This window comes from Colossoma macropomum, unplaced genomic scaffold (assembly GCF_904425465.1).
Source record: "Colossoma macropomum unplaced genomic scaffold, Colossoma_macropomum, whole genome shotgun sequence".
Lineage (NCBI taxonomy): Eukaryota > Metazoa > Chordata > Actinopteri > Characiformes > Serrasalmidae > Colossoma > Colossoma macropomum.
In genome coordinates, this window is record NW_023494791.1 from 21792086 (window position 1) to 21812542 (window position 20457).

The following is a 20457-nucleotide window of genomic DNA, read 5'->3' on the forward strand; positions in this document are numbered from 1 at the left end:
ATTACTTTTAGGCTGGCTTTACATAGTAAAACTTTCATGCAACTAGTCGCATGTTATGAGTTGCCTGCAACATGTGTTATGCAAAGCAATTCAAAAACAAAGTTGCATGCAAATCATTGATTTACTCCACTACAGCCAAATTTGTAGCTTATGTCTTTGATACACCATATCATTCTTGCTGTGAAGTGATTTCATTTACATATTTGCATCATTTATCTTTTGGAAACTGTTTCTTGACATGATCATATGATGAAACTTCCATGTAGTTGAGACACTTGCAGTTATCAAGGGCTAAATATTTGACAAGGGTCAGTTTCCCAGACCCAGATTAAGCCTAAGTCTAGACTGTGATTCACTGTTGGCAGTGCAGTCTAGTCTAAGGCTAATCCGCATCTGGGAAACCAACCATAAATATTTACCATCATCTAATGTTCTCAACCAGTTAATGTGAATATAGCTTGTGTTCAGTGGAAACGTATTCCCTTGTGGAAGCATGACTGGCTGCATACAATGCTCTTGCCATTTGTTGCCCTCTGGCAGCACATCTGTGTTACTATTGATGTGGGTTTTCTGTGCAGCTACAAAGGCCTCCAGTGGACAGTCAAGCTGATGGAGCAACATAATACTCTCAGCCTTTTATGTGGAGCTGGCTGCCTTTTTACAGCTTTTAATTGTGCACAGATTTTCTCAAATAATATTTTCCAAAACAGGACAACAAAATACTATGGAATCTGAAAAAGTAACAAAGTCGTCTCTCACGATGTGCACCTTCCAAACCAGCAAGACGTTTGTACACCGAAAGAGACTTTCCTCGCATGGTGCGGTCTGTTACACACTGTGTTTTTGGACACATCAGTGCAGATCTGCACAAACAAATGTAGAGTAATTCAGATTTTGAGATTTTGGCTGCTTCAGCTAAACTTCAAAAGACAGTACATAAGGGCCTTCATTAATGCATTCCATCCAACATGTTTACAGACAGCACTGATCGTCCTCTGAGTGTGCTGACAATCTTCAGGAGTTCCTGTGCGAACAAATGCAAAAATTCCCATTGAATGAAAGTCTTTTCGCTTAATCAGTTGTGCAAATCTTAAATGGGGTTAACAGTTGCAGTTTTTTTCTTTCATTAAATATGTCTATAGACTTTCTCAGTTCCAGGCTTAAAGTGATGGCTTGCCCAGAAATCAAATTAGCCTAAATATAGTTGTTCAGTTTAGTTTTATACTAATTAGCATCGTATAAATTGCCTACATGAATTGTGCTGCTACAACAAACAGTGTTGATTTGTTAGGTAATCCGAAATAGACTAGCTTACATGGTTTCTGTCACTGTCAATAAAAATGAGCAAAAGGGACTTTTGAGTAGCGAAACCATCTAAACATGAGTCCCTGGGGTTGCCACAGCTGTCCGAATCTGGGAGTTGAAGAGAGCATATTTGGCATTACTCATTCTGGTTGGGTTAGATGGCCCTCCTTCTAATTCCCTGTAATCACTCAACACAATTTGAGCCAGTGGCTGCCTGTAGCAGAATTGATGTTTAGTGTTCTCCTCTAAGCGTGTTGAGCTGTCCAATGACCCTGTGTTAGCAGAAGTTAAAAATATGTGGTGGCTGGCTTAGTAAGTCTTAGAGGAAACAGGGGCTGCAGAAGTCTTGGAGTCGACTCTGATTCTAAGTGATGGGAATTCATGAAGTCTGTTCTGAGAATTGATTCCACACAAAAATCTTGATTCCAAAAACCAAGACATACAGAACGCCTGTCACAAATAAATAGTACAGTATTAATTATATTTGACATTAGTGAGGAAATTTGGAGAGCTGACACCAGATAAATGAACCTAGTTGACTAACAAGATGTTTTGGCGCTGGCAGTGTTGTTTGATTGAAAGCCAATTTTTTGTTACAAACATGACATTTTACTTTGTTTTTCACTTTATTCAATGTAAAATACAGCTGGACAATCAATATGTGAGTTATGGAAAGATAGTTGGTTCTCAAAGTCATTTGAATCCAGACATGATCTTTGGAGACTAAAAATCAGCCCTGCTGTGCTAAAAAGTCTCTCACATGCTGCTGTGGCAGGCAGTGGTGTATTCAGCTTCTGAGACAACGTACATACTGCTGGAAAGGATTTGATGGCATCCATGGTGTCAGCTGGACAAATATGCTTCAGGTTGCCTGGTGCTCTCTTGAACTTTGGATGGTTTAATGATGGTGTAAAAGTCTTTGTCTTCTGAAGAAGCACTACTGTTGCTTGGATGTGTCATGGGTTGATCCTTCAAATGTCATCTAATGTATTCACGACCTATATAATACACGTTGAAAGCGTAATTGCAGCTAAATTGGATGAATGACCTACAGCAATAAATTTAGCTTATATTAAAACCACAGTTAGCCACTCCAACCTGACTGGCATTAGAATAGACCTCATTTTAAAGGTATGATTGAAGCTATGATTAGTGTGAGAAGGTCTTGCAATTTAAATTGTACATATCCTGCACATATTGTTCACTTTCAGTTATGAATCGTGCTTTTATCTTATGCAAAAAATGCAAGATCTAAAGACACATCTTTTACCAAGTTTGTGGATGGCTTCATCACTTGGCTAGCATGTCCTGAACTTGGAAGAAGGATAGATGAGGCAATTAACTCTAGGTCGGCAAGCATCTGTCCAAAGCGTTTGTCAAGTCCTGCTTGAAGGGCTCACAGAATTTGGAGGGAAGATGAAGATTGTCAAGCTTAACCTTGAAAAGGGTAATTTTGGGTACCAGCCACCCCATCTGGACAGTGGTCTCTGCTTGAAGAACACCAATGACCTTGGCAGCTGGACTCATGGTCTTTGCATACTCAGCAAGACATGATAGTTCAGCAGATGTAAACCTGTCAGAAACAATGATAAGAGAGACATATTTTCAAAAACTGATTGCAATGAAGGTCAATATAGTAACACATTTGATCATGTACAGATGCTTTACATTTGTACGTACATCGGAACCTTTAGCACACTACGCACAGCTCTAATAGCTCCTTCTCTTTGCTCCCTTGTGATACTCAAGATTCTCTTCACAACAGAGAATTCTCTCTAGTATCATTTGGCTTTAGGTGCTGAAGCTTGCATTGATCTAGGATGACCTCTGCAGCCATGATGGATCTACTACTTTTGTTCCAAAGAGTCCAAAAAAAGCAGAGGGAGAGACTGCAAAAGCATCAGTTGTAGACACCAAGTTGAGATGGCAGGCACAGCAATGATGTTTCGGCAGTTGGTGTTCTAGGCCATCACCCTCATTCAACATGGATCCAACCTCAACAAACTCTATATCTACATCTGTCTGCTCTTCGTCATCTTCATTCTCTTTTTCTGCCATTTCACCCTTATGTAGCACTGCAAATTCATGTGGTTCTGGATTGTTGTTTTCATCCAGTACATATAAACCCTAAATGCCTTTATGAAGTTGGGGCCATTATCCTTAAAAGTACGTGCAGCCTTCTCACCTTCAGTACTCTGAATGTATGTCATTCAGTGAGCCAGCAGTTGCAGCAAAAGTATGGGATCCCTTGAGCTGTTTGCATATAAAGGCAGCAGAGCATCTCTCCAGAGTGTCAGGATTTATCCAGTGTGCTGTAACGCCGATGAGACTCCATCTGAACACAGCCAGCAATCTGTTGTTGTGGCAATAAAGTCAATCTCATGCAAGGCAGCCTTCAGATTCATGTCCAGTACAGCTTTTTCCACTTTTGCTTTCACTGTCCCAGGTGACATCACAATGACATCTGGTTGGAGACGTTGCAAAAGATTTTTAAAACCCAAATGCTCAACAACGCTGTGGGGTGCAAGCCTTGTATGACAAAGTTACAATAGCTCCATTAACGTTCCATTGTCTGTATCGCAGCCAATCACAGGTTCATTCTGCTCCCCACTCTCCCTCCCCCCCGTTTCATGACCAGTATTATTCTGATTTGTGCTTTATGTGCCTGAATAGAATTGCTTGATTAAAAAAATGCATAAATAAATAGAGAAAATGGATAAATAAAAAGGTCGTTAGAGCTAAAGTAACAAACCTGTTTTGAAAATGTAGTTAAAAGTACAGATTTTTCTTTTGAAATGTGATGAGTAAAAGTAGAAAGTATTAAGTGACAGACATACTCAAGTAAGGTACAGAGGCCAAAAAAAAGTCCATTAAATACAGTAGTGAAGTTCTTGGAAGTACGTCATCACTTACCGCCTGTCGTGGCTTCAAAGCCCTGAAAATCTCTTCTGCAGTGAGAGTTGGGAATTGAGACTGTGGCCTGTCAGGCTCAGCAGGACTCTGCTTGACCCTCCGCTTGTGCTTCTGCTCTTCTGAGCTGTTGTGAGGGGGCCAGGTGCTCTTCATTAGCCATCTCAGCTTGGGCCAACTGCCAAAGTTTCGTTTCCTTCAGTCAAGAGGACAACCCCCATGACAAGAAAAAAAGGCTTAGGTTATGCATGGTCATGTGCTTGAGCTGTTGTTTGCTGTACATACTAAAAATTACAAGAATTCCATTTACAGGAGGCTTAATAAATCTGAAAAAGATAATGTTCTGCCTGCACTGGCAGAGTTACAATCACTTCTGTCCTGAAATACAGCCACCTGAGATTTCGGATCAGACAGTGCAGATCATCTGTGATAAATGAATAAGCCCCCAGATAAAGCAGGTTCATTTAGGCAGCGGGTAAAATCTGAATGGTGTCAAGAGGTTTAATCCATTCAGCTGATGATGAAGAGCTTTGTGTTTTTCATTGAGAACTATTATAATCTTGGTTTCGAAGACATTTTTACCACCAGCTTAAATAGCTCATGGCTTAAAAAACCTGTCTGGGACTTTTTTTATATGTGCTATTGAAATCCACTGTGTCGTTCTCCTCGTGACTTTAGATCTGAGGTTCCCAGCCCTCGTCTTTAATGCCTTTTAATGTTTTGGTGTTTTTCCTGTTCACTTAGCCAGTGATGCATCTATACCATTTTTTTTCTGACCCACTACGAGTATGTTTTTTCTGAAATTGCCATAATGAGTAACCTAAAATCAAGTAGTTGTAAATATAATTAAGAATGTACCCTGACAATTAAATCATTATAGTCTACACTCTTAAAAAGATGGTTCTTCAAAGGTTCTTTCGTAAAGAAAATGGTTCTGTATAGAACCATGAGCACTCAGATAGCCCCCTTGCATGATTAAACAGTTCTTTGCTTTAAGAAAGGGGTTCTTCAGATTGGTGAAGAATGTGCCTCATATGGTTCATATATCACCTTTTTGAAAAGGGTTCTATATAGCACTAAAAAGGGTTCTTCTATTGTTACAAACTTGACATCATAACTATAGCAGAACCCTTTTTGGTGCTAAATAGAACCCTTTATAAAAATTTTCCATCAATCTGAAGAACACTGTCATGATGCAAAGAACCATTTAGTCATGCAAAGGGTTTTTTTGAGTGTTTGTGGTTCTATGTAGAACCTTTTTCTTTACTATAGAACCCTTTAGGAAATATCTTTTTTAAAAAGTGTAGCTGATTTTAAATTACACATTTGTAATGTGTAAATGAACACATTTCCAATAAAGCTATGTCATTCAACATGAGAATTCTGAGTCAATGTATATATGCTGATACATACATACATTTATACAATGAAGAGATTAGGACTGGACCCACCTGGATTAGCATTACAGAGAAATAAAACCTTTGTTTCTGTATGGTTACAAATGCAGTAAAATGAATAAAATCCAGACATTTTTAGTTGCCTAGTTGCTCTGCTTTACCAGAGTACAATAAATACATCATCAAATTGAAATAGCTTGAAGGTTTGAAATAGCTGCCAAATCTAAACATCTGTCCAATACATATTTCTTTTTTTTATCTACAGATATGATGCCGGAATCATTGTGCATCAAAACTGAAAAGGCAAAATTCTTGCCTCCCTGTATCCGTCCATCAAGATGTAATGACCTGCGCTTGTCTCTGAAACATCTCATGATTTTTTGATTGTCATCGTACACCAACATGCAGCAAAAAATAATAGTAACCAAAAATAATATCATGTCATATCATTTCCCACTCCCACCACCCCCACCTGTCATCGAGTGAAAACGTTCATCTGATAACGTTTCCCTCTGAAATATGACACGGTATGAGAGAAAAATGCATAATCATTTCTGGTTCATGTTGACTTTAGGCACCATCTATTGAAAGGTTCTTTAGGGAGCCAAAAGCAGTTTTCCAGTGGAGCCCTTTTTGGCACCTTTATTTCAAAGAGTGTACACAGTGTTGATATCAGCTCACAGCAGCAGTCAGGAGATGCCTGACTAATGCTGTGTGCAAACAGGTAGAGTTCACTGCTAATCCTGGCATTAGTATTTCTGTGTGCTGTAGGTTGGGGTGGTTTGGGTTGAAAGATGGTGACTGTGTGTCTGAGCAGCATACTGCAAGTCATGAGCTCAGAGACTTCAGAGGAAGGACACATCTCACTTGAAAAAGCAGTTTCACCATGAAAACAACAGCGCACTGTGTGGAGTTCAGACTGTTGGAAGGTTCTCAGAATCGCGGGTGTTTGAATTGAGTTTTTTTGTTGTTTCTTTCTGTGCTGTATTCCCTACAAGCTTTATGAGGACAAACGACAAATGCTTTCCATTTATTTTCTACAGCTGCTTTGTTTTAAAAGTACAGTAAAAAATTCTCTTTTTAAAAAGCTTCAGTACAAAACTTGAGTGCAGGCAGTGGCTGTGTGCAGAGAGCATGTTTAAAAATGGGGATAAACGTAGAGATGAGGTCAGCCGTGCTGTACGGACAAGCAGAGGAGGCTGTCCGTGCACGCTTAAGTTCAGGCCCTGCTAGTTTGGGTGACTGAGTGGAAATGTTTGGTTTGGAAGATTCTAGGAAAAAAGTGATTCTAGGTATAAACTTCCATACTATAGAATCTTTACATTACGTCTGAAGGTTCTTTTGAAGTGGAAAAGAAGTTCTTTAAACTTCACTTGCACATCTTCTGTACTCTATGATTAAAAAAAAAAAAACTACAGCTCTTTTGATCATGCATAAAGTGTGCTAAGATCAAATAGCACTTGATCTGTAGGCCATAAGCCTACTCAGATGATCTCGCTCCCTCTGAAAAAGGTAGCAGGCTAAAGGTAATGATATAAGTAGCCTATATTTATGTTTAAATAGACCTAAAGTGTGTAATTCAGGTCCAGAAACAAAATCCTGGGAAGGGTTTTTGTGCTTTCTGGACCTAAATTACCCACTTCTGCCTAGTGTGCATAACCAAAACGCTGAACAATATTGTTAATCATCTCTCATAAGGCTGTCAGATTGTCCAGTGTATGTTGTTGCTGCATAATCTGCATCCCTGCCTGATTACATTGCATTTCATTTTTACAACACTTGCTAATCTGACCACTCATGCTTATCTTCTATCATTGTATCAATAGATTATCTTAGAGAAACATTTAATCAGAGCTGCTGTAATGTTAGTGTATCATAAGCATGCCCTTTATCGCTGTTAAGCAGCGTTCAATGCAGAAACCACTCTAGAAACAGTCTTATTGTCTTCCATAGTTTTAAAGCACATAGCATTAATATCTTTTTATCTGTTGGTGAATGGGCGAAAAACCCCCTTTAATGTTATTGTCACTTCAGTTTAACATACGGACATAGTTCATAGTCTATAGCTGAATCTCAAATGGCTCTCTACTCCCTATATAGTGCGCTGCATAGATCATGAAACTATGACTTTTGCACCCAAACAGTGCACTAAATGTCAGGTAGGGAGATGTGCAGCTTTGACTGAATATAAATGTCTTTCCTGCAGACATATAGTGGACTTTTTGAGCATAGCTGTAGCTGTTCATGGAATGAACAAAGCTGTCATTTCACAGCCTAGGTAGTGCACATTACCAAAGATGTAGGGAGCCATTTGAGATTGAGTCTATATTTTGACCAGCTTTGTTCATTCTATTGTTATTGTAATGCCCATACAGGGCTAAGAAAGCTGTCATACACCAAGCAAAACCACTAAGGTAGATAATCACACCTTAAAGCTCTGTTTTCACTGACAAACAGGTAGGAAAGCATGCCAACCGAGCAGGGAAGAGTGCAAATTACACATACGGGTATTACTGGGGATTATGAATGTTTTGTTACCACTCAACCACCCCTATGAGATGCCAGCACATGCAGTAAGGGTCAGGTTGTAGTGGTTGGTGGTGGTAGAAGTGATGTTCGATGCACATGTGTATGCGTTGCAAATCAGCTGGGGACTCAGATCAGGTAAAGATAAAGTTAGCCTAGTGAGTTAACCAGTGAGGTAATGCTGAAAGTATACTTTGAAGCCTGTTTTTGCCTTTGAGCTTATAAAGGTGATACATTTTTTTATGAAGTGGTCTTTGTTGGGGTCTGTTTAGTCTTATCTTTTAAATGATTGTTTCAGGTTTTGTTTCGATTCAACACTATAAAGAACCATCTGACTCTGAAGAACTATATGGTTTTGGTCTCATGGATGAACCAGTTGGGGGCTCAAAAAGAACCTTTTTTTAAAAAAAGGGGCTCTGAAGAACTATTAAGAGTTCTTTTGGAAGCTTTTTCTAGGAGGTTGTTGAACAAAAATGGTTCTTTGTGGTGCCGTCTTTATTTTTAAATGCCTAGACAGACCTGTGCATTCAACATGTAGCAGCCAGAGTAGTAGCACGCTTCAGAAAGAGGGAGCATATCACCCTTTCTTCTAGCATCATTGCACTGAGTACCATCACCTTTTAGAACTGATTTCAAGCTCCTTCATATATCTGTGAGAACCTAAATGGATATGCTCTGAATCAGTTGTTAGGGTCATTGAGTGCTGGCTTTATGACATATAAAAGAGTAAAACACAAAGTGGTGAAACAGTTTTTAATAGTTCTACATCTAGTCAAAATTTTGGAACTCTCCAATCTCTGATATTCACCAGGCTCTGTATACTAGAAGATAAAAAAAGATAAAGTAGTTCTGAGAACATCAGACCATTTTGTTATGTGCGCTGTCAAATAAATAATATTAAATGGGCCTGTAGCCCAATTTTCAGTTATTAAAAGTCAAGTAGAAAACATCTTATTCCGTACAGTGTGTTTTTCTTGGCCCTTATTATGTACGTCTACCTCAATATGTAATGTGCTGATGAAAAAATGGTTCTCATTTTCTGTAGCCACCTACCTCTGGTTTGGATCCTGTTTTTCAGAGTGAGTGTGTTGCTCCTGTCGTGCCACTGTTCTGAGAAAACTAATTTGTTCCACTCTGTAGCCCTCAGTAATGAAGGGATTAAACAGCGCCTTTATTTTTGGTGCAAAGTAACATTTTAGCAGGTTCGAATCTGATGGCGATGACTGCTGAAGTAATATGATATGCCATCTTTTTTTTTTGTCAGTTGAGCCTGTAAACATTTTAAAGACTTTGGCCGTATTTCCTTTTTGCAAACCCACTAAACTTAATTTGCCAGTTCAGAATGATATTGTTATGGCTCCAACTCATTCATAGGCATATTAAATCTGAGTTTAAAAAGGACCTCTCTGCAGCTCAGGGCTTTCAGAAAATACATGCCGCACGTCAGTCTTACTTTGTAGCCTCAGTAAGCTTCTTGGAATATAGCCTATGAAAGGATTTCTTCAGAAATCCTATCTTCGTCTGAAATCACTTAGATTAGGGACTGGTTAGAAGCCTCCAGTCAGCCTGATGGCACTGTGATTCATCAGCCCGCCTAGCTGAATGGTCCTCAGTGCTCTAACACCCAAAACATCCTCAGTTTTGAACCATGCCAGCAGCTGCTGACAGCCAAAAAGTGTGTATTGTTTAATAAGTAAAAACTTTGAGTTTGTGTTTTATCAGCAACACATGACAGTGGTGTTGTTATACACATTTTATAGTGCTCCAATTTCAGAACATTAATTTAGCAAGAAACAGTTTGGATGGACAATGACCAATAAAAGTCTTTGGAACTGTGTTACATCATTTTTGAAGTGGAACAACAGCTGTTAGTTAAAGTGTAGAGAGTCAAGATGTTATATCAAAAGGGCTTTTAGTCCTTATCCTTGAGATTCATGCTCCATTTGAATTAGATTTGTTGGCAGAGCCACTTTTTCTCCCCTTGATTGCCATGGCAGATATATTTTGGGTGACAGCTTAAGTGTTTACTTTGTTTCAAGACAATAAGTTATATGTGAGGGGATGAGATTTCTCCAAGAGACCTTCGTTCCACACAATCAATAAAGATAATTCTAGTGCGGTTTCCTCTACTGTGTTTCACTGATGAAGTGGTATAAGTTGGATCATGGGCAATTTCTGTTTTATTTTTCCTCCAATCTTTCCACTTTGTGTCACTCTGGTGCAGGTTTTTAGAATCTTTCAGTCCAGGAAGGCGAAGTCCAGTATGTTAAGTGGTACACGGGCATGGATGTCCAATAGCACGGCTGAGATTCCAGCCAAAAACAGCAGGGTGCAGTTCTGTGTTTTTACACACTTGAAAGCTGACCTATGGGGGTAATCATTAAAATCGATAATGTGGGGGCTCCTGACTGTTGCAATAGGCCAAGAAGGTCACGTCCTATCTCTTGGAACCATGTTCGATTCCTAGCGATGACACAGCTGTCCAGGGCTGTGAGTCCAAAAGAGCACAGTTGGCCCTGCTTCCATTGGGTGGGATGGAGGACCTGCCTGCTCTGTCAAAACAGAAACATATTAGCTAATTGTGTGTGTGTGTTAGGTCACATACTGAGCTGAGCTGTATAGCTGCCATATGTGTGCGTGACAGATTGAAAAGATGTGTGGCAATGTGTGTAGCTCTGCTGAGGGATAGTGGGGAATAATTTACACTGGGGAGAAGATTAGTGAAAAAAAAAAATAAAGATGGCATAATACTACTTTTTATTTTCTGATACCGTTATTGAAACCTTGAGTAACGACCAGAGCCAATTTTTATTTTATTTTTATTTATAATTGAAGCACCTAAGATGAGCATCTAGAAATAGGCCATCATACTTACTACTGAATCAATCTACTACCTCAAAGGAAGAAATACACAGTTAGTAACATCACATCACACGGTCTGAGTATGTGCTATATTAAGATATGTTTATTGGCTCACATTTATTGTCTCTGATATGTGATCTATCACTTTCTGCTTACATTTGTTCAAAACCTATACCTGGTATTGAATCAGGGCAGTCTTTAGTAATAATCAACAAAATATAACTAGACCAGGTTTAAAGGATAATCCCACTGACTTTTCAAAACTTTTTGCATAATTCAGTTGTTGAAATGCAACCAAAGTCTTTCATAGTGATTTGGGCTACAATGCAAATATAGCCTTTTTAATTATTATCCAGAATGACTAGTAAACCTACGTGTCTTCTGAGTTGTTTACATGTGCTATTGTTAATGACAGAATAGTTGTATGTGCAAAAAAAGTTTCTTTTAAAATGTTACCTTAGCACTCCTCCCCACCATGAATGTATTTTACAAAAACATTATGAGCTGCAGCCTGATCACAAAAGTATTATAAATCAGTGTCTCAGGCATCAGACAGTTTTTAACCATTTCATGTATTTACTTTCTGTGACGTAGCTTTTCGAGGCATTAAATGCTTCAAACATCTGGTTCCTATTGGTATCACTGTAAACAATTCTGACTATATAGCTTTCTCTTGAATAAGGCATTTCACATCAAACTTCTCTGAAAGACTTTGTTTACATATTATCGATGTAACTATAAAGAGGTTTTGAAAATCAGCAGAATTCCCCTTTAAATATCCTCTTGTGTAGTTCATTGGGGGGAAAAACGCCACCCTAAAACTGGGCTAGTAACTAGAAACTAGACAAGAACAGTAACTAGACTAGGCCTAAATTTCTTAATTGTCCTGACTGAAATTCTGCTAAATGTTATGGCATGACAGGTTTTTATTAGTTTAGCATTTAGAAATTATTTCAAAATGAATAGAGATGACATATTGGTATCAGTAGGTTTTGGGCTGATATAGCAGAAAATGCTGGATCGGAGGGCCGATACTGTAACAGATCTAGTCAGAAACATGATGTTGTTAGCTGTGTATTTCTCCCTGTGGGGTAGTAGAGTGATTGAGTAGTTAGATGCTCATTTTAAGTAAAGTGCTTCAATTACAAAGCTTAAAACTTTAAAGCTTAGTACTTTTGAAAGAATAAAAGAATTTCAATAGCTGTTTTTGAGAAGTGGTATTGTGCCATCTCTGTAATCTTCCAGATTCTGCGAAACCTAACAATTACAGCTTCCCTAACTAAGGCCTTGTAAAAGGGTCACCCAAAGTCCAGGTGTTTGTTCTTAGACCGTGCTGGAGGACGAGCCTCTTGTTCTCATGAGAGCTTTGTTTATGATCTCAAGCAGCGTCGTATCTCATCCTGAGAAAGTGGATGCCCTGCCAGTGTCAGCAAAGTTTTATTTTCTGTGCCAGCTGCATCCCTCAGAATCCTGGCAATTGTGGAAAAATCATTCAGTACACATTACTGTGTTAGACATCTACAAAGTAATAGTCATTGAACCATCTGTACTGGGATATGAAGAGCCTATTATCTGTCTGCAGCACATAAATAACATATTTGGAAAATTATGTTCCATTTAATTCAATAGGACATTACTTTAACCTCCTGGAAGAGGTCATCTAATCATCTTTTTGTTTGCCCTCTTTTTTGACGTGATTAAATACACTGATAACCAGCTTGAAGAACACAGTATGAGGGGAAATGAGGTACACAGTTGTGAGTCATAACTCAGCATCTTTTACCTGAGTGCTGTCCAGCTGAGCCGTGTTATATGTCCTGATGTTTGGGAGTTTGCTTCTTCAGAGAGTTGCTGACTGGGTGTGGGGGTCCAGATGCTAAACCAAGAGGTGTTTGGATATGGTTCTGCAACAAATTCTGCTTGGGCTGTGTTTATTTTCCTACTCTCCTTTCCTGCTCTCCTCATCGGCCTTTTCTTTGAGTTATTACCAGCCCTGTGTTTTGTTGCATGCTTACTCTTTGGTTGTTTGTTACCTATTGGCTTGGCCCTTACCCCATTGTCTACATACCCGTATTTTCCACCATTTGTTATCAGTGCAGGCAACATGAATGAATTATTGCTTTTTCTACAGCCATGGGTTGAGTAATCTTCACCAGCTTTCTGCTGACTGTGGACCATGGTATGCTCTGGCTTTGGAGAACTCCTGCCTGCTTACTCTGTGATTCTCTTTTTTGTTTGTGCACTGTAGAACCTGATGAGTGAAGTCAACTCAGATGGTTTGAGGACACTGATTGCGTTAAACCATTTAATTAATTCAAGTTGTTTGAACTTTGAATAATTCCCTGAACTGAGTATGAACAGAACATACATTTATTGTTCTGTACACTTAATTGAGTATTATGGACTTGTATGTAAAAGCTGTACTAACTCAATACAATTAAATAATTCAATTAATTGCTACTCTAAACTAGACCTTCGTTGTGCGATTCAATATGAATTTGTTACAGACTTTATAATAGTGTCTTAACCAACTTAATTTTAATCTGTTACAAACAGTTAAAACAAGTAGGCACCCAAGGGAAGGTAGGCTGGGGAGAATGACGACACACAGGCGGTAGGGTAAACAACGTGGAAAGACATGCCCAGTATGCAAATGTGTGATACCAAGAGCCAGCAGGAATGATGTGAGTTTTACTCAAGGAGGTTGAATTGGCTGAACATTTATCAAGTAAAGCTGACATGTCTATACAGAATAATCCAACAGCTTAACCACTGAATCACTGCATGTATTTGGCAGCCTTCATTTTTAACATAGGTAGTTCTGAATAGGCTAAAACTAGGACTAATACATAAAGTAAGCAGTCTGTCATTCATTGCAGGTGTGGATATATAGTTAGAAAAGGGGAAAATTGTATGACTTTATTTGTGTGTAAAGTCAATTTGAATGAAAATAATGAATATAATACGTTTAAATAACGTTACCCTAACTCAAAATATGTTAAAAAAAACAATCTTACTCAAAATGACTGGGTTACTCTCTCAACAATTCATTTGAGTTAGTCTGAATTTTTCAGATTACATTACATTAACTGTGTCACATTCTGTAACATAGTTAATATAACAAGTTGTGTTAACTTATTATTTAAGATGTGCAGGTAGGTTTTACAGTGTAGCTTCTGGATATCTGTAGATTTTACTTCAGTACTGATGGTGTGTGATCAGTCAAAGCCATTTGGTAACGCTAGTTTACAATGACAAGTATGTGAAATGTATCATCTTCGCCCTTTGTAGATATCCAAGTATTTTTGAATTTCCAAAAAGTTGGTAAAAGAAAATGCAAATCAGTGTTTCCATCAACTCATGAAAATGACGTGACATGCTTGCAGTGAACAAAAGTCTCACTCACTGTATGTGCCATATACATCGGAGGCATTCGAACCTTCAGTAGCTCCAGTTAGAGCAGTTTTGAAAGCCCCCTGTCAACTATACATGGCTGTAGCCCAAACAGTTCAGACATGCCGGGAGGAGCGGGCAGTGGCCCATTTAATGAGGCCTGTCCCTGTCCCTCTTTGCCGTCACCCACCCCTGCGAACGCCACCTCAGCAAACAGTTCTGAGAGGATTCAGTGCCAAACACATGACTGTCGTTTCCGCTATGGCAGCACTTGGAAAAATCTGTTTCCATTACGTTTTTCACATTTCTCCTTTATTTATAAACCAAATTTTCCAGCTCATCCAAGTGTAAATAGACATTTGCTAGCCTGTATTTCAGCTCTTTTAATTCAAGGCTTTTCTTTCCAGTTTTTCATTTCATATTTTTAAAAATTTGCATAAAAGAGGTGACTGAGGAAAATCCCTTTAAGAGTACTTACATGTTGTAAGACTACTTTAGAGTACTTAAAGATTCCACTGGTGCATTTGTTTGAGGTGTCAAGGTTAGTGCCGTTTAGCATTATTGACAGGATTATTTTTCACTTGCATGTCCTACACAGACTGCATGTGACAGATGTTTGCTGCTGATATAATACTGTGTTAAAGAGTAAATGTTCTGGATGAACAGACACACTAGCTGTATGCAGGACACCTTATTCTACCATCAGTTTAACCTGGAGTCTGTCTCATGAAGCACGTTCAGCTTAGACAATGTTCCTGACTAACTTTCAGCTCCACAAAACCTAACAAATGCAACCGCACTTAACTCGTTTTTACGACAGTGATTAACATCTTTCTCTGTTAATCCAGCTGGTTTAGTCAAGCTGTGATTAATTCTCATCTGCATATACTTGAAAGCATGACATTTATGGCAAACAGCCAATTGCAAGAAACATCAGTACGAGTCAAGTGGCTTGTTTTTTAAGAAAGAAAAAGAAATCACACTTTGTAAATATGTAAAAAGGAAAGCATGTATAGCTGTAAAAAGCGATGCTGTTGCCATTGCCACTGTATTGGTACCTATTAGAGTAATAATTGCTTTGTTTTCTTGATATCTATGTAGTTTGACTTGATTTCCCTGTTTTAAAGGGAACTGTAAAGGACCGAAGGGGTCCACCTCCGTCAGAAGTCTGTCCCTGATTGGACCAGGAGCTGTTTATGATCCTAAATCCTAAACTGAGCCTGCCCTGGAGCAGTTTAGGCAAACAGCATGAGTTGTATCCCAGTAAAAAGTGATCCCAGTTGGGAGACCCAAAATCCAGGGTTAGTCCTTAGAAGTAATTTAGCTTAATTTTGAAGTGAAATTGATTTAAATGTTTTTATATTTTGGGGCCTATGAATTCCACAATGAAGAGAACAAAGAATCTGCTATCAACATTGAGTTTATCAGTTGTGAGTTTAAGTGTTGGCACAACTTTTAAAGCAGTTCTGATGACTGGAGTGAATGAACAAATGAAAAATTCAAAAAGTGAATGAGTTTGTAAAAGTTAATGAGCAAATTCAAATTTTTTTTTGTGATTTTATTGTTTGAGTGCAGAGTTTAGTAGAATTTTATTTCCCAAATGTCATCCAGTCTGGTTATTACGCTTGGGCAAGTGCAGAAATGAAGGCTTTTGTGCTTATAAATCAGCTTGAAATCTGCACTGGATAATGCTGAAAGTGGATTAACCACCCAATTGCCAGACGATATTTCCACTCTTATGGTTTCCCAGATCTGTCTTTTTGATGTTTTAATTTTCTTAGTATATGATTCTACTTGGTCCCATAACATTGCATAACTCATGATAAAAAGCACTGGTATTTATGCTAAAACTGCTTGTTCGGCTTTGTATACAAGAACTAGATGAATATGAACATGATAAACCCACAATACGAATAGAAAGCTTACCCTTTTGACACTGAGGCGAAAAGAAGGAAAGCATTAAACAAACTCTGGGATTCTGACTCTAGAGATCAGGCCTGAAGTGAGGAACATCTCTCTGATTTGACTTTTAAATCACACTTCAACAAGCTCAGTGAACTTTCATCTCAAAAACAGAGGCAGATCTGTGAGAAATTGACTCAGGCTTGTGTTTTTGTTCTCTTAGACTTTACATCTTTACTGTGTTACCTAAACTACTGATAGACTGATTGGCCTTTAAACTAACTGTATTGTTTGTTTTATTTCAGCTCTCCACGAGCTGTGAGATCGGTAGGGATGCACATTATTTCAGGCCTATAGAGTTTTTGATTCTGAAGTTGTTGGTGTTTACAATGTCTTGATTGTGATTATATACAGCAAACCCAATTCCAAAAAAGTTGGGACAGTATGTAAAATAAAAGATAAAAACAGAAAGCAGTGATTTACATGCATTTAACTGAGAACAGCACAAAGAGACATTAAATATTTTATCTTATCAGCGCCATTGAATTTTGTGAATATATGCTAATTCCAAATTTGATCACATTTCAAGAAAGTTGAGACAGGGACAATGTAGGACTGGGAGGCTTGTGGAAGGATCATGAACACCTGTTTTAGAACATTTCCACAGGTAAACAGATGAATAGGATACATGGTTTATACATGATATAAACGAGCTTTCATGAAAGGTACGGTCACCACTGAGGGAATAGTCTACAAGTTTAAGAACAAAGTTTTTTCATTGCGCAATTAGAAGGAATTTAGAAGGTATTTCTGCATGTACAGTCCATAACATTAATGAAAGATTCAGAGAATCCAGAGAAATCTCTGTGCATAAAGGACAAGGCCGAAAACCAGCATCGATTGCTCATGACCTTCAATCCCTCAGACGGCCCTGCATTAAAAAACATGCTTCTGTAACGGATATAACCACAAAGGCTCAAGAATACTTTAGAAACCCCATGGCAGTAAACACAGTTTATCAGTGCTGCTGACTAAGCAGCTGAAATGTTATATCAAGCAAGAATGTCCAACAACTTCAACAAAGTGTTCTTGGTTCCCGAAGGAATACTGAATGTTACACAGTGGTAAACAGGCCCCCGTCCTAACTTTTTTGGAAAATGTTGCAGGCATCAAATTTAGAGTAAGGATATATACAAAAACAATAATGTTAATTTGTTGAAACATTAAATATCTTGTTTTGTTTGTTTTCTATTGAATACGGATGAAAAGGGATTTGCAAATGATTGCTTTATGTTTTTATTTACATCTTTCCTGCTATCCCAACTGTCTTGGAGTTGGGTTTGTACATAGATTGGTTTGGCTCAGATAAATGAAAGTTCTCAAGTAGAACATTTTTCAACGCTTGCTGCGCCAGCCCTCCCAAAATAACCCCCCAAAATCACAAACTCTAGACTTTAGAAGTGACAAAAAAAAAGCCATTATATTTTGTACTATATTGAAATTGTTACACCCTTAGACATCAGTTATTACCTTGTACATTTTTTCAACATTTAAAGAATCCACATTTTTGATTTTTTCTGCTTTTTGTGCTGTTGACGTACTTAATTTATTCCTTTTTGTTTTACCCCTTAACAGGATGACTGGAGTGGGTTAAATTCAAACAGAATTCAAGCACCTGTCAACACAGACGACAGAGCCCATAGCATGGAAACGCTTCCTCCTGGTAAGAATGCACCTGAAAAGCTGTGTGTAATATTATCACTCTTATCATTATTATCTAGATTAACTTCCTACAACTTAAACCCTTTCATAGCCACCAGTAATGAAGTTGGGGGGGCTGTTTTAGCAGGGGTCTTTTGATGTAGTCAAGCTCCAAACACACCTGAGCCGGGTTTTCAGCTACAATAGAGGAAAAATGTGAACTCAGTTGGGGGTCTTTGAGGACTAGGCTGAAATTCGCTATCTTGCATGACGGGCTTGTAAACGCTAGGGTCTCTGCTGTTTTTCCATTCAATGGCCTGCAGCTCTTTCTCTTCTGTATGCAGCGTGTATATGAACTCACTCAGGAAGATGAAAAATGCAGCATGTTACGGCGGTCCCCAGGCTGATCACCCAGGCTGAAACTCCAGCCCTGCTCTTACCAGTTTGTGAGCCAGCATGCTCAAGCCAAAGCAGATCCAATTTACTGTGTCTTAAGCCTTGGGTGCCAGCATATGTTGACTTTTTATGGTCTGCACCGCAATTCTTGCAAAAGCACTATGAGGTAGAGATGGAAATTGGAGCATGTTTATGTTCCGAGATGACGACACATTCTCTCTATGGCACTGAGGCCCTTAGAGCGCTGCTCCAATTAGTTCATCATACACTTTAAACTATGAGTTGCGAGGCGGAAGTAGGGAAGTAGATTTATGCATTGTTGCATACCACATGATGTGCTCCCCATCTGTTGCTGTTGCTTTAGGGCCCAGTTTCAGGGGATTATCAATAGTCAGTTTCTCAGTTCCTTTTGTTATTTAGGTCAGACAGGCACTTGAATTTGTACGGAGTGAAGAATTCATGCAGCAGCACCTCGTTTCCGTCGCAACAGTTGAGATTTGTGACGCAAAGGCAGTTCTGCCTCATTAAAGGAGAGGACAGGTTTTCTAATTATAGGCAAAGCCTTGCATTAGGTTTTATGTTTGTTGAAGCCATTAATTTGCATCTTGAAGATCTACTGAAGACCTACATCTAAGTTGAGAGACTTGTAGCATGACTGTGGCTTAAAGGAAGGAGAGAGAGAGAGAGACCAAAAAAAAAAACACATTCCTAACAAAGACCACATTTTCATGTACAGACTAATGAGATTAGGGCAAATAGTTGGATTTAGACGGTGATGGTGAGTTTAAGCACATTATGGTTTAGTTCAGTTCTTTCATTGACACACTGTCATTTTGATTCATGTACGACCTGCTCCCTGTCCTGGTGTTCTACGCATTTTTTTGTATGTTATTTTATTTTGTTTTTATATGTTGGCACAAAGCCAGATGATTGTTTCCAGGTTTCCTGTTTTACTTTTTTTTTTGCTCCTCCCAGTTGTTATGAGTGGTAATGTTCATGTAAACATGACCGCTGTGCGTTATATAGGCCATTACTCATAAACCATGTACAAAACAGATCTAATTTATTAGGCGAATATAGTTAGTGGTAGGGATGGGCGGTATGGCAAAAGTATAATGTGTAATACTTCTAGATAAATGATATGCATTGCAATATTTTGTTTTCCTGAGGTTTGATTAGTGGGAAAAGATTGAAAAAGAACTGGACGCCAGATTCACAAAAACGCCTTAAAAAAAGAAAATCTTCTTGAATGTGCCTTTTTTTATTAACTACCTACTTAAGAAAAAAGATAAATTGTTATTCTTTAAGAAAATTCTTACTAAATTTCTTTATCTCTTTTACCTCTAGTACTAAGTGGTATTCCTGAAAAAAGTTCTTAAAAAACTTCTTAACTTTACTGCAGTCTCCTGCTTGTCTTAGACTGTAAGAACTAACAGGGTAAACCTCTTAAACTGTAACTTCTAACTGGCTTTACAAAATAAAATTGTTAAATATAAACCAAGGAGGACTTTTAGCTGTTTTCCTCCAGCACCACATCTAGCTAAATGTTTTTGAATATTTGGTTTGATTTTATTGCACTTCATCTAGCTGCCCGGAGCTGATGTTATTAAACTGAATAACCGGTTAACAGGAATATGGTATCATTTCTGGTAATCTGTAAAATGTAACATTATATTGATGGTCTACATGACAAATAATGTATAACCTACAAATGCAAACATTTAAGGTATTTATTTATTTATTTATTTATTTATTTATTTTACTAAAATTGCATTTAAGAACACTACCTCATTCACCAACTGATCGTAAGAAGAAATTTCTTATTAAAACCACTTATGCAGTTTTCACAAAGATTCTGACATTCACCAATGTTTTCTTATGTGGGATTTGTTCTTAGGAAGAACAGAATCTACACACACTCAAGAGCACAAAGGTGAGAACAATTCTGCAGTTTAAGAATGTGTTTTGAATCTGACATAGCCTTTTTTTAGGACCTTTCTCAAGAACAAATTTAAGAAAAAACTTTTATTGGTGAATGAATCTCTTAGTGTTTGCTTTAGGATTG

General features: G+C 38.2%; 1 protein-coding gene across 5 annotated transcripts in view; it reads left to right on the forward strand.

Moving 5' to 3' along the window:
• Nucleotides 1–20457, forward strand: part of galnt2 (UDP-N-acetyl-alpha-D-galactosamine:polypeptide N-acetylgalactosaminyltransferase 2) — a 105351-nt gene that overhangs the window by 34570 nt on the left and 50324 nt on the right. For 3 of the 5 annotated variants that reach the window (XM_036574404.1, XM_036574405.1, XM_036574406.1), the window contains exon 2: nucleotides 17931–18018. In XM_036574404.1, coding sequence (XP_036430297.1) covers nucleotides 17931–18018 — 88 coding nt within the window. Of the gene's footprint in view, nucleotides 1–17930; nucleotides 18019–20289; nucleotides 20326–20457 lie in introns of all 5 variants that reach the window. The other 2 variants (XM_036574402.1, XM_036574403.1) reach the window with 1 other exon arrangement.